We start from the raw sequence: 13,309 nt of genomic DNA, 5'->3' as shown, positions 1-13,309 counted from the left end.
TTCACATAGCTACTGGAGATATATATTCCCCTACTAATTTTTTAATAGTAAACAACAAAAAACTTCTACATACTTGTGTGTATTCTCTGCAATACCAGTTAATATTTTCTGTGAACACAACATTTCACAAATACCTATGTAATGCTTTGAGCATATAAAATCATTAGAACAGCAAAGGAGTCTATGACTACTGAACAAATGCTAAAACTCTCAAGATTTTCACAGCTGCAAATACCATCTAATACGGAGAAGTGCAAGCTAATGCCAGAACAGTGAACTACACATTTCTTAAACTGATTGAAACTTGGGAAAAAGTAGAAAGATGGAAAAACCCAAACAAACAACAAAAAAACAAACAAAAAAACCCGCTGTATATAAAACATGTAAGTCTTGTGTTCAATATCCATTAGTGGCCAAAAAAGCAATTGAATAGTTGAGTATATTTGTAATGTAGTATACAATGACTAATCCCAAAATCACTCACAACTAAAACAAAATAATTGTCCACCTACATACAAAACACTATATTCTTGTTAGTTTTTCACAAGGAAAAATACTACAGAAATGAGCAGCAGTCATTAACAGAATGGAAGGATTTTATTATTTTTGTTAATTATTTGTTTTGCCATAGTTCTGAAAGTCCTAATTCTAGATTAGGAAAGACTGTAAAGATTAGAAGAGCTGAGCAAGAAATGGCAAATTCATGAGACTTTCTTCCTTCATAACACAAGAGCAACATAACCAAAAAGCATTGCATTTCCTGAAGAAATGAAACTTCTATACAATCAGTCTATAGGATTTGCAACAATTACATGTTTTTTCAGCTGAAGAGCTTCACAGAATTCAGAGGAATGGGACATTTACAGATAATTAAAACTTCTATTTGTGTGTCATGTTTCAAACAAGTATAGTTCAGAATCTTTAATATAAAAAAATGGCACAAGCACCTCAGTGGTATCCTAGTAGAATAATACTGAACAGTCTATATTCAGCTTGCTTATGGAGATTCCAAAAGTGAAAACTGCTAAAAGTTGAATTCTTTGGAAAGCAGATCTGCAATTTAACAGTGTAATTACAATACTATCATCATAACTACTGAAGCACACAGAACTACAAAGAAAGCTCTTTGATATTATGCTATAAAAACATCTGTTGAGAGATCTCTACTGTGCAGTTTTCATATCATGAATAACCAGGACAAGATAAATGGAAGAAAGTGAACAGGAACACACTGGCAAGATGTCACTTACCAAGGTTAACAAATATGTCAGAGAATATATAACACAGAATGAGTGATTTCTCATTTTGAGCTACCAAGGTATACCCCAGGTATGGTAGAATCATAGAATCATAGGACGTTTGGGCTTAGAAGGGTCCTTAAAAATCATTTCGTTCCAACCCTCATGCATGGGCAGGTGTATCTCCCATTAGGCCAGGTCACCCAAAGCCCCATCCAGCCTGGCCTTGAACGCTTTTAAGAATGAGGCATCCACAACTTCCCTAAGCAGCCTGTGCCAGTGTTATACCACTCTAACAGTCAGGAATTTCTTCCTGATGTCCATTATAAATATACCCTCTTCCAATTTAAAGCCATTACCCCTTGATCTATCACTACATACCCATATAAAAGATTTCTCCCCAGCTTTGTTGTAGGCCCCCTTCCAGTCCTTGATGGCCTCAATAAGGTTTCCCTGGAACCCTCTCTTACCCAAATTGAACAACTCCAACTCTCTCAGACTGCCTTCACAGGAGAGGTTTTCCAACCCTCTGATAATTTTTGTGGCTCTTCTCTGGACTTAATCCAACAGCTCTGTGTCCTTCTTGGCTGGGGGATCCAAAACTGGACACATTACTCCAGGTGGGTGTCACAAGAACAAGGGGCAGAATCACGTCCCTTGACCTGCTGGTGATGCTTCTTTTGATGCAGCTCAGGATTTGTTGACTTTCTGGGCTGCAAGCACACACTGCCAGCTCCTGTTGAGCTTCTCATCAACCAGCACTTCAAGTCCTTCTCCTCAAGGTTGGTCTCAATCCATTTCCACCCAGCCTGTATGTGTGCTTGGGATCACTCCAACCTATGAGTTGGACCTTGCACTTGACCTTGTTGAACTTCATGAGATTGGCATGGACCCACCTCTCAAGCCTGTCAGGGTCCCTCTAGATGGCCTCCCTTCCCGCCTGTGTGTTAACCACACCACACAGTCTGGTGTCATCAGCAAACTTGCTGAAGGTGCACTCAATCCTATGGTCCAGATGTCCAACAAAGATTTTACACAGCACTGGTACCAACCCTTGAGGAATGCCACATGTCACTGATCTCCATTTGGAGCCACTGACCACAACTCATTGAGTGCAACCTTCCAGCCAATTCCTTATCCTGAGGGGTCCACCCGTTTAATCCATCTCTCCAATTTAGAGACAAGGAGATCATACAGGAGAGTGTTGAAGGCTTTGCACAAGTCCAATAGATGACATTTTTTCTTCCTTTGTCCACCAATGCGGCGGCCTCATCATAAAAAGCCACTAGATTTGTCAGGCATTATTTGCTGTTGGAAAAGCCATGCTGATTGATACCAATCACCTCCACATTTTCCATGTGCCTTAGCAGAGCCTTCAGGAGTATCTGCTCCATGATCTTGCCAGGCACAGAAATTAGACTGACTGGTCAGTAGTTCCCAGGATCTTCTGTTTTTACCTTTTTGAAAATGGGGGTTATCTTTCCCCTTTTCTGCGTATTATGAAAAGTCTCATGCAGCTATCAAGATATGATTATGGTAATTGAATTAATGGGCATTTAAGACAGTCTATATTTGGTATAACCTACTTACTTCCTCCCTTTTTAAAAAAAATGTACTCCAGCATTCTACTATTCTGAAGCATCACATTAGGTCCTCAAATCTAGTCAACCTTTTTATTGCCTCTAACCAGCATTTCAAGGAGTATTTTATAATTTGCAACCTGAAGAACTGAAGCCAGCTTCTGAGAAGAAAAACTATTTCAGCTATATTAAAAAGAGATTGGGATAGTCTTGCATCTTCTTAACCATTTCTCTGCCCTGTAAGGCAGAGAATCTAAAAATCAACAACAAAAAACATACAAACAAACAAAAACCAATAGCAAAACAAACACACATATATATATAAAAATAACAAAAATACAAAAAACAAAACTAAACACCAGCAACAAAGGCAGAAACGAATAACAAATCAGGAAATGGTGATGTCTGCCTGTGATTCTGATATATGTATCTAATTTCATTGCAGCATCTCTGACACCACAATCACACAGGTCAGACATAACTTTTAACTGACAAGCTCTGTATTTCAAGAAGAGACAAAATAGCAGACTCAAGACAGCTGACATCCAGTCAGCTTGGCAGCCAGTGTACACTGCATGACAGGACTGAAGCTAAGAGCCATAGCCATCATTAGCAGCCTAACAGTGCACACTCTTCCCAGTCATGTAGCCATATAATCATGTAATCAGGCTCAGTCAGAGAAAGTTCTGTCACATACTCATACAAATTCTTCACACAGTCTCTAGACATAGGTGATCATTGACCACATGCAACCAACATCCACACCTTGCAACATCCATGTAACCTTTCTCAAATTTGGCATCAAGGAATCTAGTAGAGCAAGATTAGCAATATGATCTCAGATTAGTTAAGAAAGCAATTGGCTGATGTAGCTTGAGTAACTCAGCTGATGGGGAAGCAAACAAAAACAATTAAAAATGGATAGAAAGAAAAAAATTACCAGGAGCAATTTTGCAATGTAAAAGATAAAGGGGAGATCGGAAATCTTATTCCTGCAGAGCTGTGTTTACATTATAAAGTGTTAAGTTACTTTAACCTTACAATAACCTTTGTAACTTGTGTTTTCATTGATAAAAAAAATTAGCCACCTCCTTCTAAACTCCATCAGTAATAAACAGTTCTATGACAAGCCAAAACATTTAATTAGTTGGATAGTCTAAAAAGCAGGTGAAGAGATACATTTCTAGAAATATATTTTTTCTATATTTTGGGGGGGGGTGTTTTTGTTTGTTTGTTTGTTTAATATGTATTCTTACAGAATTAATAATACCTCTAATTAGCAGCATTTTATGGAATAACAAATCACACACTTTTCTCTCCCTTCAGGTACAAGTACCTTCTGATTCTTACCAACCCATGTATGTAGGCAGCAAAAAACAGTGTTCTTTAAGATATATTATGTAAGTGTGATAGTGCTATGTATTTGTTCTCTCTTCTATTTGTTCTGCTTCTATTCAGTAGTTATAAAAAAATATATCTCAGACTATCTTGCTGGAGGATATATAAATAGGATTTAAAAAGCCTATATTGCTATTGGACTTAATGTGATTATGAACTGTTTCCAGAGAAAGCAGAGCCGAAACAGTACCAAATACTATTTCCTACCATTGGTTTATTTTATAATTAGATTCATGCTTTTTCTAACAATATAACCATGGTGTAGTTTTCAGATTATCTCTTCACTCATTGCTAAGTCTTCCCTTATACATTAAAACTACTTCTCTGTCATTCCCTAGTAGGGAAGAAAATGCACGCCATGAAAGGTGATGTTACTTCTGTTGAACTCATGTGAAAGGCAAAGGAAAGGTCATTGGCATCACATCACCAAGGTAAGCATAGGTCAGTTCTCCAGTGAAGTGGGCTGGTACTATTAGCTGCTGACTTTCTCTGACAGTGGAGTGTTTTTTAAGTGATGCTATATTAATTAGTAGACTTTGGAAACACAGAATCAAGAACAGGATCAACTGACACTTTCCTGTGTCTAACTGCATAATCTTGTTTCCTAACATAGACCCATGGCCTTCTTTAGCCCCTTGTCTGTCAAAATATTTATGAGACATCTTGCAGCAGTAAAGACTCCATGAATCTCCTCCAACACCTAACACCTTCACACCTGCTCTTTTGGGTCTCACTCCCCTTCTGCTAATGTTTGATGTTACATCTTACATCAGTTCCATAAAGCAGCTGTTGCTTTGCATGACAGCACTATGTCAGAAAGTGATTTGTCATCAACATTAAGCACACTCAGAGAGAATATAAGCACTGAGCAAAAAAGGGCAAGATGAAATCCCATGTAACTGAAATGTACCCAAAACAAGCAGCTGAAAACATTTCTGACACTGTGAGTTATATGCACAGAATTCCTGGTCTGATAAAAGTCAAGTGGAATTTTGACAGTGATTAAAAATTAAGTATTTCACAAGAGGTTGGCTCTAATGAGACAACTAATGAGCCTCTAAGTCAGAGGTTGGCTTCACAGCACCAAGTTAAGCTCTTTATTACACCGCTCCTATCCACTTTGTGGTCCTGAAAATCACACATTAATAAAATTCAGTTTTTAAACATCCAGTATATTACTCCTTTGTAACTTTCTAAAAATTCTACAGATGTGAAAAATTTGCAGGTCCTTTATAAATCCATTGAATGAGAGAGGAATGAGTTAAGGGTGAGCTCGTCTGGTGCCCAGCTGGATAGTGAAAACACTGGGAAATTAATGTCCTGTACTTCCCTCACTTGTGGTTTTTATAATGTAATTATTACTCAGAATAAAATAAACAAATGGCAAGGGAAAGAAGCAGACTTGGAAGCTTACAGCTTTGAAGAATGACATGCCAGTAAAACAACCTGTCATTCTACACTGCTACTGATACTGCTGGTGTCCTGCCTGTGTAACTAGGATACAGATTTGGGATGTGTGAGTCACGGATCACAAAGACAACAAGTTATATGGAAACACCCAGTGGGGGCTTATTTGAAGTCTCCCCAGAATTGCAGAGAGCTTGTGCTTCTGCTCTTTTTACTAAATATTTTACTTTGCTGAATCAGACTGGCCAGGGAAACAGAACCAGAACAGAAGAGACAAAAAAATTTACAGCTGTGAGACTTCAGTTTTAGAATACTGTTTGAAATTCAATTAATATATAAAAATATTTATCTGTTCTGGTTAGTGGTGTGTTTGAAAACTTCAGGAGACTAATGCTAGGGCTTCATGAAATTCTAATCACATCACATTTTGTTTCTTAGGGTCACAAATGTTAACGTTATTGAAAGATGTAAGAGACAACTAATTATAGTTACATTTTTCAGTTAAACAAAGAAGGGAAATAACACCACCTATAACTTCTGAAATTCTAGACAGCTCTACCAATAGGATGCATTACTGAACCGGTTGGTGATGAACACAAGTGAGCTAACTGGTGATGTCAAGATTGGGATGCTGTGATCACACACTAGTGAAGCTTTTGTCCTGAGGAATGTGTGTCAGGCACAGAGTCAAGTCAGGACTCTGAATTTTAGGAAAGCAAATTTCTAGCTCTCCAAGTAGTTAGTCAATAGGACCCCCTGAGAAACTGCTCTCAGGGACAAGGGATCAGAACAGATCTGGCAGATCTTTAAGAACACTTTCTATACCATGCAAGAGGGTAAGAAATCAAGCAAGAAAGGCAAGAAACCGGGATGGTTGAGTCAAGATCTGCTAGTCAAACTAAAGGGCAAGAAGGAAATGCACAGGCAGTGGAAGCAGGCACAAATGTCCTGGGAAAAGTGTAGGGATACTGTCTGCTTGTGTAGGGATGGGGTCAGGATGGCCAAGGCATTGCTGGAGCTGAACTTGACAAGGGATGCAGAGAGTAATAAGAAGAGCTTCTACAAGTATGTCAGCCAGAAAAAGAAGGTCAAAGAAAATGTACTTCCCCTCTGACTAACACGACTGGCTAACTGGTAACAACAGATGCAAAGAAGGCTGAGGTACACAACAACTTTTTTGCCTCAGTCTTCACTGTCAGCCTCCTTTCCACACCTCTTGAGGGGAAGGACCTCAAGGAAGGGACTGGGAGAGCAATGTCCCTCCTACTGTAAGAGAAAATAAAGTTCATTAACATCAGAAGAACGTGGACACACATAAATCTATGAGACCTGATGAGATACCTAAGGGAATTGCCTGATGCAGTTGCCAGGCCACTTCCTGATTTTTGAAAGTCATGGCAGTCAGCTTAATTCCCCATTGACTGGAAAAAAGGAAACATAGCATCCATTTTTAAAGAGGGCCAAAAGGAGGACACTGGGAACTACTGACCTGTCAGCCTCACCTCTGTGCCTGGGAAGATCATAGAGTAGATATTTCTAGATGCTCTGCAAAGGACAGGGAGGTGATCCCAGCATGGCTTCACCAAGGGCAAGTCCTTCCTGACCAACCTGGTGACTCTCTATGATGGAGTGACTACATCAGCAGACAAGGAAAGAGTACCAGTGTCACCTCTCTGGACTTCTGTAAAGCCTTTGACACAGTCCTCCCCAGCATACTTCTTTCTAAATTGGAGATATTGATTTGATGGATGGATTGTTCAGTGGATGAGGAATTGCCAGAGCATACTGGTCAATGGCTCAATGTCCAGATGGAGATCAAGAATAACTTTGCAAAACTCCTTTTCAATTTATGTACAGTCTCAGAACATCTATCTGTAAGCATTACTGTCTTGCTGCTGTCAGTGTGGAGTGACTCGTCTGTCCTTTGACTGACAGTATGTGCCACACTAGATGGTACAGATGGAGGAAGTAAGAATTTCTTCCATCTCTTCTCATTAAAGTTCTTCCAAGTTACATCTATAGATAGTCCTGGGTGGTGTAGCATTATTAGCAGTAGTTTACAGTATGGAAGAAGAGATGGTTATTCAACACAGCAAAGATGTGTCTTTGAAATATTGGCACAGAGCAGGTATTCTGCCTGGCACAGTGTGGTGTTCTAAAATAAATAGTTGTCTCAAAACGGCTGCACTGACAAACTGGACACTGTGCTTGGGTGGGATCCTCATTCAATAAACAAACCACTTGCACCCTGTTCTCACAACAAGAGCCCCTCGTTTGGTAGCCACACTGATAAATGGGACACTATTCTTATTCTTTACGGAACAGTGGAAGCAAGAGGGACCCTGTGGAGGCAGAGTACCATCTTGCAAAAGACCACTTTCCTATTTAAGGACAGAGCATATGCATGAAAATAAAGGTCATTTCTTGGTCAAACCAGGTGAGAGGGATTAAACAACAACCTGGACCCCCACTCCCCACCAACTCATTTCCAGAACATTCCTGAACCCTATACTGAGTCTGCACAAAATAGGCTGAACCTCACTCAGAGAGGCAGAGCCAGGTCACATAAAAGAGGCAGATTCATAATGTTTTGAGCACAATCCTGCCTTCCACAGACCATAACGTTATGCTGAGATCATTGCTGAGTCCAAAGGTGGTGAAATCTTTCCTGTCTTCTTTCTATTCATATCTCTCTCTCTCATCATATTGTCGGCACATAAGGGTAATATTATTTCTAATTTTGCTAAGTTCTTTTGGTTGTAACTTGTTGGTTTGAGACGGTACAGTTTTGCTAACTCCTATTAGTTGTAACCTGTTGCTTTGAGAGTGATATTGTTTTTCTGTGTTTTTTGACAAGATTTATAATATTACTCAATTTTGAGTAAAGTTATGTTTTGTATAAGCCTCCTGGGCGATGGTCTTACTCTTAGAATACCATGCAGAGAATATAAGACACTAATCTCACTGAAGTGGTTGTTAAAAGAGATTAGCTAAGAGAGTTGATCCCACCTCTGCAGAAAGCTAGTTGTACCCACATGGTGGGACAGGGCACACAAGATTTATTAACTGTTTGATTCAGTAAATAACTGTAGCAAACAACATCATCTGAAAGAAGTACACCTCAAAATAAGGTCAGAGCAGTTTTTCTACAAACTTTTATCAGAAAACAAGTTATTGATAATTAAGTCTTTATTCCTAGAAAAAGAAATTAATGTGTATGCAAATAGTAATAGAAACTCTATCCTACAGTTCAAATACAAATACCAGCATCTTACTAATTCTTAAATTCACACACGGAAGGTAGAAGAAATTTCGAAACAAATCCATTCATCATCCCTCTCCTCCCTGCAGCTACAGGGTATGTACCAAATATAATCGCACAATGCTAGGAAAGGGGCTCGGTAACATACAGAGCATGTCTTTCCCGAGCATCTTAGCTAGAGGAGCTAATTCACCTCCACAGAAGAGTCTCAGAAGGTATATGTCACCTGGGGAATGACTGTTTCCTAAACTTCACAGAGCACCTTCTCCTACTGTGTCTGGTTCCTGAGGTCTCAAAGTATCTGTTACAAACTGACTGCATAAATGTGATGCCACATACATTGCCTTTTCTAACATTTAGATTTTATTTCAATTAATATTTTCGTTCATGTCTAGAGAGGGGCATTCTTAACTTAGATAGCAGATTTGAATTCAACTGCAGATCCATAAACCTTCTCTGCCAAAGGACTTATTTTGCAACTAATACTAATCTAATATTGAAGATAAATGGAATTTTTAATATCTAAAAATGTTAGACATCCAACAGTAGAAAGGAGATAAGAACATTTTTAGACATTGAACCAGCTTGCTCTTCTTTAAGCATATTATGGAATGGTATGAAATCCTAAGCATTGAGAAAGTATAAAATGAGAACACACACCCGCAATTTTTTTTTAATGGAGCAGAAAATTTCCTCATCTTGAGATTCAGTGAGATGACTTTCAGTATGTTGAAACTAGTCTTTGAAAACTGAGCTTTCTACATTAAATTAAGAGACAAGTAAGCAATGTGCTTGCCTTACTATGGCACAAGGCATCTCACTCAAGGCATGGCTACAATGCACACCAAATAGATACACACCAAATGCCAAATTGAAATTCTGACGAAAGTGCAGGCATTAGACATATATGTTCCTAGTAGACTGATACAGCCACTCCAGGTTCCATTAAGCCAAGCAGAAAGCTATCGTTTGGGTAGGTTTTTTTTTCTCCACATACTGAACTATGTGGATGTATTTAACCTACTAATTTAATCTACTAATAGAGAATTAAGATCTAAAAGATTTCAGCTGTGAGCTTAAAGTAGCTGCACTGAAAACAAAGTTGGCAAATAAAGATAGCAAGAAGTATAGTTAGCATGCATGCTGGAAACCTCCTTAACAACTGCCCTTTACCTGGAAAGGAGTACAAAATAAAGGTGCTTAGCATCTTGTATTTCCTGAAGCTTAGCTCTTTACAAAACAAATTAGGAGACTTAACAGATATATTAACGACCTGTGAATTTTTTATTTGCTGACTGATAAATTCAGGCACAGAAACAACTGCTTTCCAGGAAAATACATATCTGGGAGCTGTCTTCACAAATTAAGAATATCAATTCAAATGGGGTATTTGGGGGCACTGTATGGTTTTTGTGTAATCAACTACGCTCTACCAGTTCCGAGCAGCAACTACAGTAGTGCTTATAGTATCCATCTTATTGAGATTTCTCCCCCTAAATAAGATATTTTTTTAAATAGGCACACAATATTACACAGTGATGTAATTTAATGAGGACGGAGAAGCCGCTAGAGACCACTGAATACTGTCTGTAACTCCCCATGCCTCCCTGTACCACTCAGGGCTGGTAGAGGAATCTGGAGTGAAGGAGTAATGGAGAAATGAATGATGTTTGTTTAATGTCTTTGTTTCTCACTACCCAATCACATATTGGCAAAAATTAAATTAGTCTTTCCCAAGTACAGCCAGTTTTGCTCACAATAGTAAATGGTAAACATCTCCTTGTACTTTATCTCAACCCATGAGTTTTCTTATCGTATTCTCTCCTGATGTCATGCTGAGAAGGGGGAGGGACACAGCAGCTGAGTGGGCATTCAGCTACTAGCCAAGGTTAGTACACCACAACACTTCACAGACTCTTTCTGTTTCCCCTTTTTAGACTGCTGAGACAAATTCAGTATTTTATTTCACTAAACAGTTACTTGACAGTGTCTATCACCTTTTGCCCATCTAGGAATTGAACAACAATTGCTCTGAATAACATCAGCCATATTGAATGCCAAACACTTTGCAGGACTTTAAATCCTTTGACAAAAGTGTTCCTTTAATTCTGTGTTCAATTTCCAAAATCAGAAGAATTGGTATAGCAAATAGGAGGTATAGCCTACCTCCTAGGTCACTGCAAGTATAAATTAGGTGCTGGCCTCCGCAGAAACAAGGAAACATAATAGACAATGCCAATATTTTTCTTCATGACCTTTTAGACCATGCTGACATTATGTCTTTTCCAGTTTTTGCTGTCACTTAAAGCCATTTGCACAGCTGTAGATTTTTTTCATTGATTGTAAGTGAACCATTACCAAGTAGCCTGCACCAGTTTTAGTAGTTTTCAATCCAATTGAACAGGAGGCTTGCCAGAAGGGAGTAAAATTTTTTAACTTTCCAAGAGGAATGCCAGTATTTTAGTACTCAGCACTGGAAAGACTTATATTCACAATTAGGTTCACTTGCAAATGGGTTCTCATAATGCATAGTCATGGATATGCCTTTACACTACAAGGCATAGTCTAGATGCTTATATTTAGTTCCTTCGCCTGTTCAGGATCTATATTTTTCTGATTCCATTTTGGTTTCTTTTACCAATTTTTTAATCTGGTTTATTCTCCATCTTTGCTGGATGAGTTTGGTGTCCATTTAGGATGTAAAGCTAATGTTCACCCTTTGTTTCTGTTTCCTTCATACCATTTTTTAACAATCCTTTTCAGGTAAACTACCTTACGCTGAAAAGCTGGGGAGGGAAGTTAATTACTGTTTATTTTCTCAGAACAGAACATAAGCACACCCAAACCAACTCTCACATACTTTAACCCACTCCAACATTGCCTGTAAATCATGTGTAATAAGTGTTTAGAGAAAACATAGGAATCAATAAAGTGCCTGATGCTTCCTCTTAAATCTGCCCCACTCTGCCCAGGAATCAAGACAATAAGCACCTGAGAAATACAGATGACATCTGAAACTGGAGAGTTTCAGAGAGCACCAGCCAATAGTTTCATTTTTCCATGAACTGTAAGTCCCATAGCAGCTGCAGCAGAGTGCAGTTTTGTATCCAATACAAGAAACAATGTTGGTGTATGCCTGGGAGTCCATTTCTCAGTCTTTATTATTTATGCCACTTGCATCCTGGGCTGCATCAAAAGAAGTGTGGCCAGCATGGCCAGGGACGTGACTCTGCCCATCTACTCTGCTCTGGTCAAACCGCACCTGGAATCCTGCGTGCAGTTCTGGTGCTCTCAGCACAAGAAAGATATGGACCTGTTGGAGAGGGTCCAGAAAAGGGCCACCAAGATGATCAAAGGCCTGGAGCACCTCTGCTGTGAAGACACGCTAAGAAAATTTGGGCTGTTCAGCCTAGAGAAGATAAAGCTCTGGGGAAGCTTTATTGCAGCCTTCCAGTGCTTGAAGGGGGCCTACAGGAAAGTTAGGGAGGGGCTTTTCATCAGAGAAGATAGTGATAGGGCAAGGGGTAATGGTTTTAAACTGAGAGAAGGGAGATTTAGGTTAGAGATTAGGAAGAAATTCTTTAGTACAGGGGTGGTGAGGAACTGGAATGGGCTACCCAGGGAGGTTGTGGATGCCCCATCCCTGAAGGATTTTTAAGGCCAGGTTGAAAGAGGTTTTGTGCAACCAGATCAAGTGGTAGGGTTCCCTGCTCAAGGCAGGTAGGTTGGAACTTGATGATCTTTAAGGTCCCTTCTAATCTTAATGATTCTATGATTCTATTCATTCAATGCCTCAAACATAATATCCCTTTCAGATAGAGATACATGCTCCTAGCAACATGCAGTGCTTTTAATAGACCTCTCTGTATTTTTTTTCAAGGAAAACCGACACTGGGAACAAATGAAGGTTAGTATGCAAATTTGACTGTTAAGATGCACTTCACTTTCACAGAAAACAGCTATTTGCAGCCTCCTTATCACCACTGGCCAAATCCCCTTTGTGATCATATAGCAGAATAAATACAAGCAAAACCTAGTCGCTTGAAAACCGAAACAAAGAAGTTTTGTCCCCTTTAACTGCTGCTAAGGCATTTTCAGTGTTATTACTACTAAAACATTATTGCTAAAAGTTTCGAGGAATATAATTTAATCTGTTAAGAAGAGATATTAAAACAGTGATAAAATATCTTAAAAGTCAAATAAAAATGGTGGAAGAAACATAGTTTGTTATCTTACTTCAAATGGGAGTTCTGTTATTTCCATATTTCCAGATAAATCCAGCTTTTCCAAATTCTCACAATCACCCAGTTCTGGAGGGACTGACTTCAAGTTATTAAAACTCACATTGAGCACTCTGAGATTTTTTAAGCAGCCTATGAGGAAAAGATAATTGCAATCAGTGCATTTAAACATATATATATATA

The 13,309-nt window shown here is 38.9% G+C and overlaps 1 protein-coding gene across 1 annotated transcript in view; it reads right to left on the bottom strand.

Annotated features, from left to right (window-relative positions):
• The window catches only part of LRRC2 (leucine rich repeat containing 2), a 52,844-nt gene that overhangs the window by 15,114 nt on the left and 24,421 nt on the right, over positions 1-13,309 (bottom strand). The window contains exon 4 of the mRNA XM_009998069.1: positions 13,122-13,258. Coding sequence (XP_009996371.1) covers positions 13,122-13,258 — 137 coding nt within the window. The remainder of the gene's footprint in view (positions 1-13,121; positions 13,259-13,309) is intronic.

Source organism: Chaetura pelagica, unplaced genomic scaffold, assembly GCF_000747805.2.
Source record: "Chaetura pelagica isolate M959 unplaced genomic scaffold, ChaPel_1.0 scaffold255, whole genome shotgun sequence".
Classification (NCBI taxonomy): domain Eukaryota; kingdom Metazoa; phylum Chordata; class Aves; order Apodiformes; family Apodidae; genus Chaetura; species Chaetura pelagica.
Note: the sequence above shows the minus strand (reverse complement) of the source record. Positions and strands in the feature narration are given on the sequence as shown.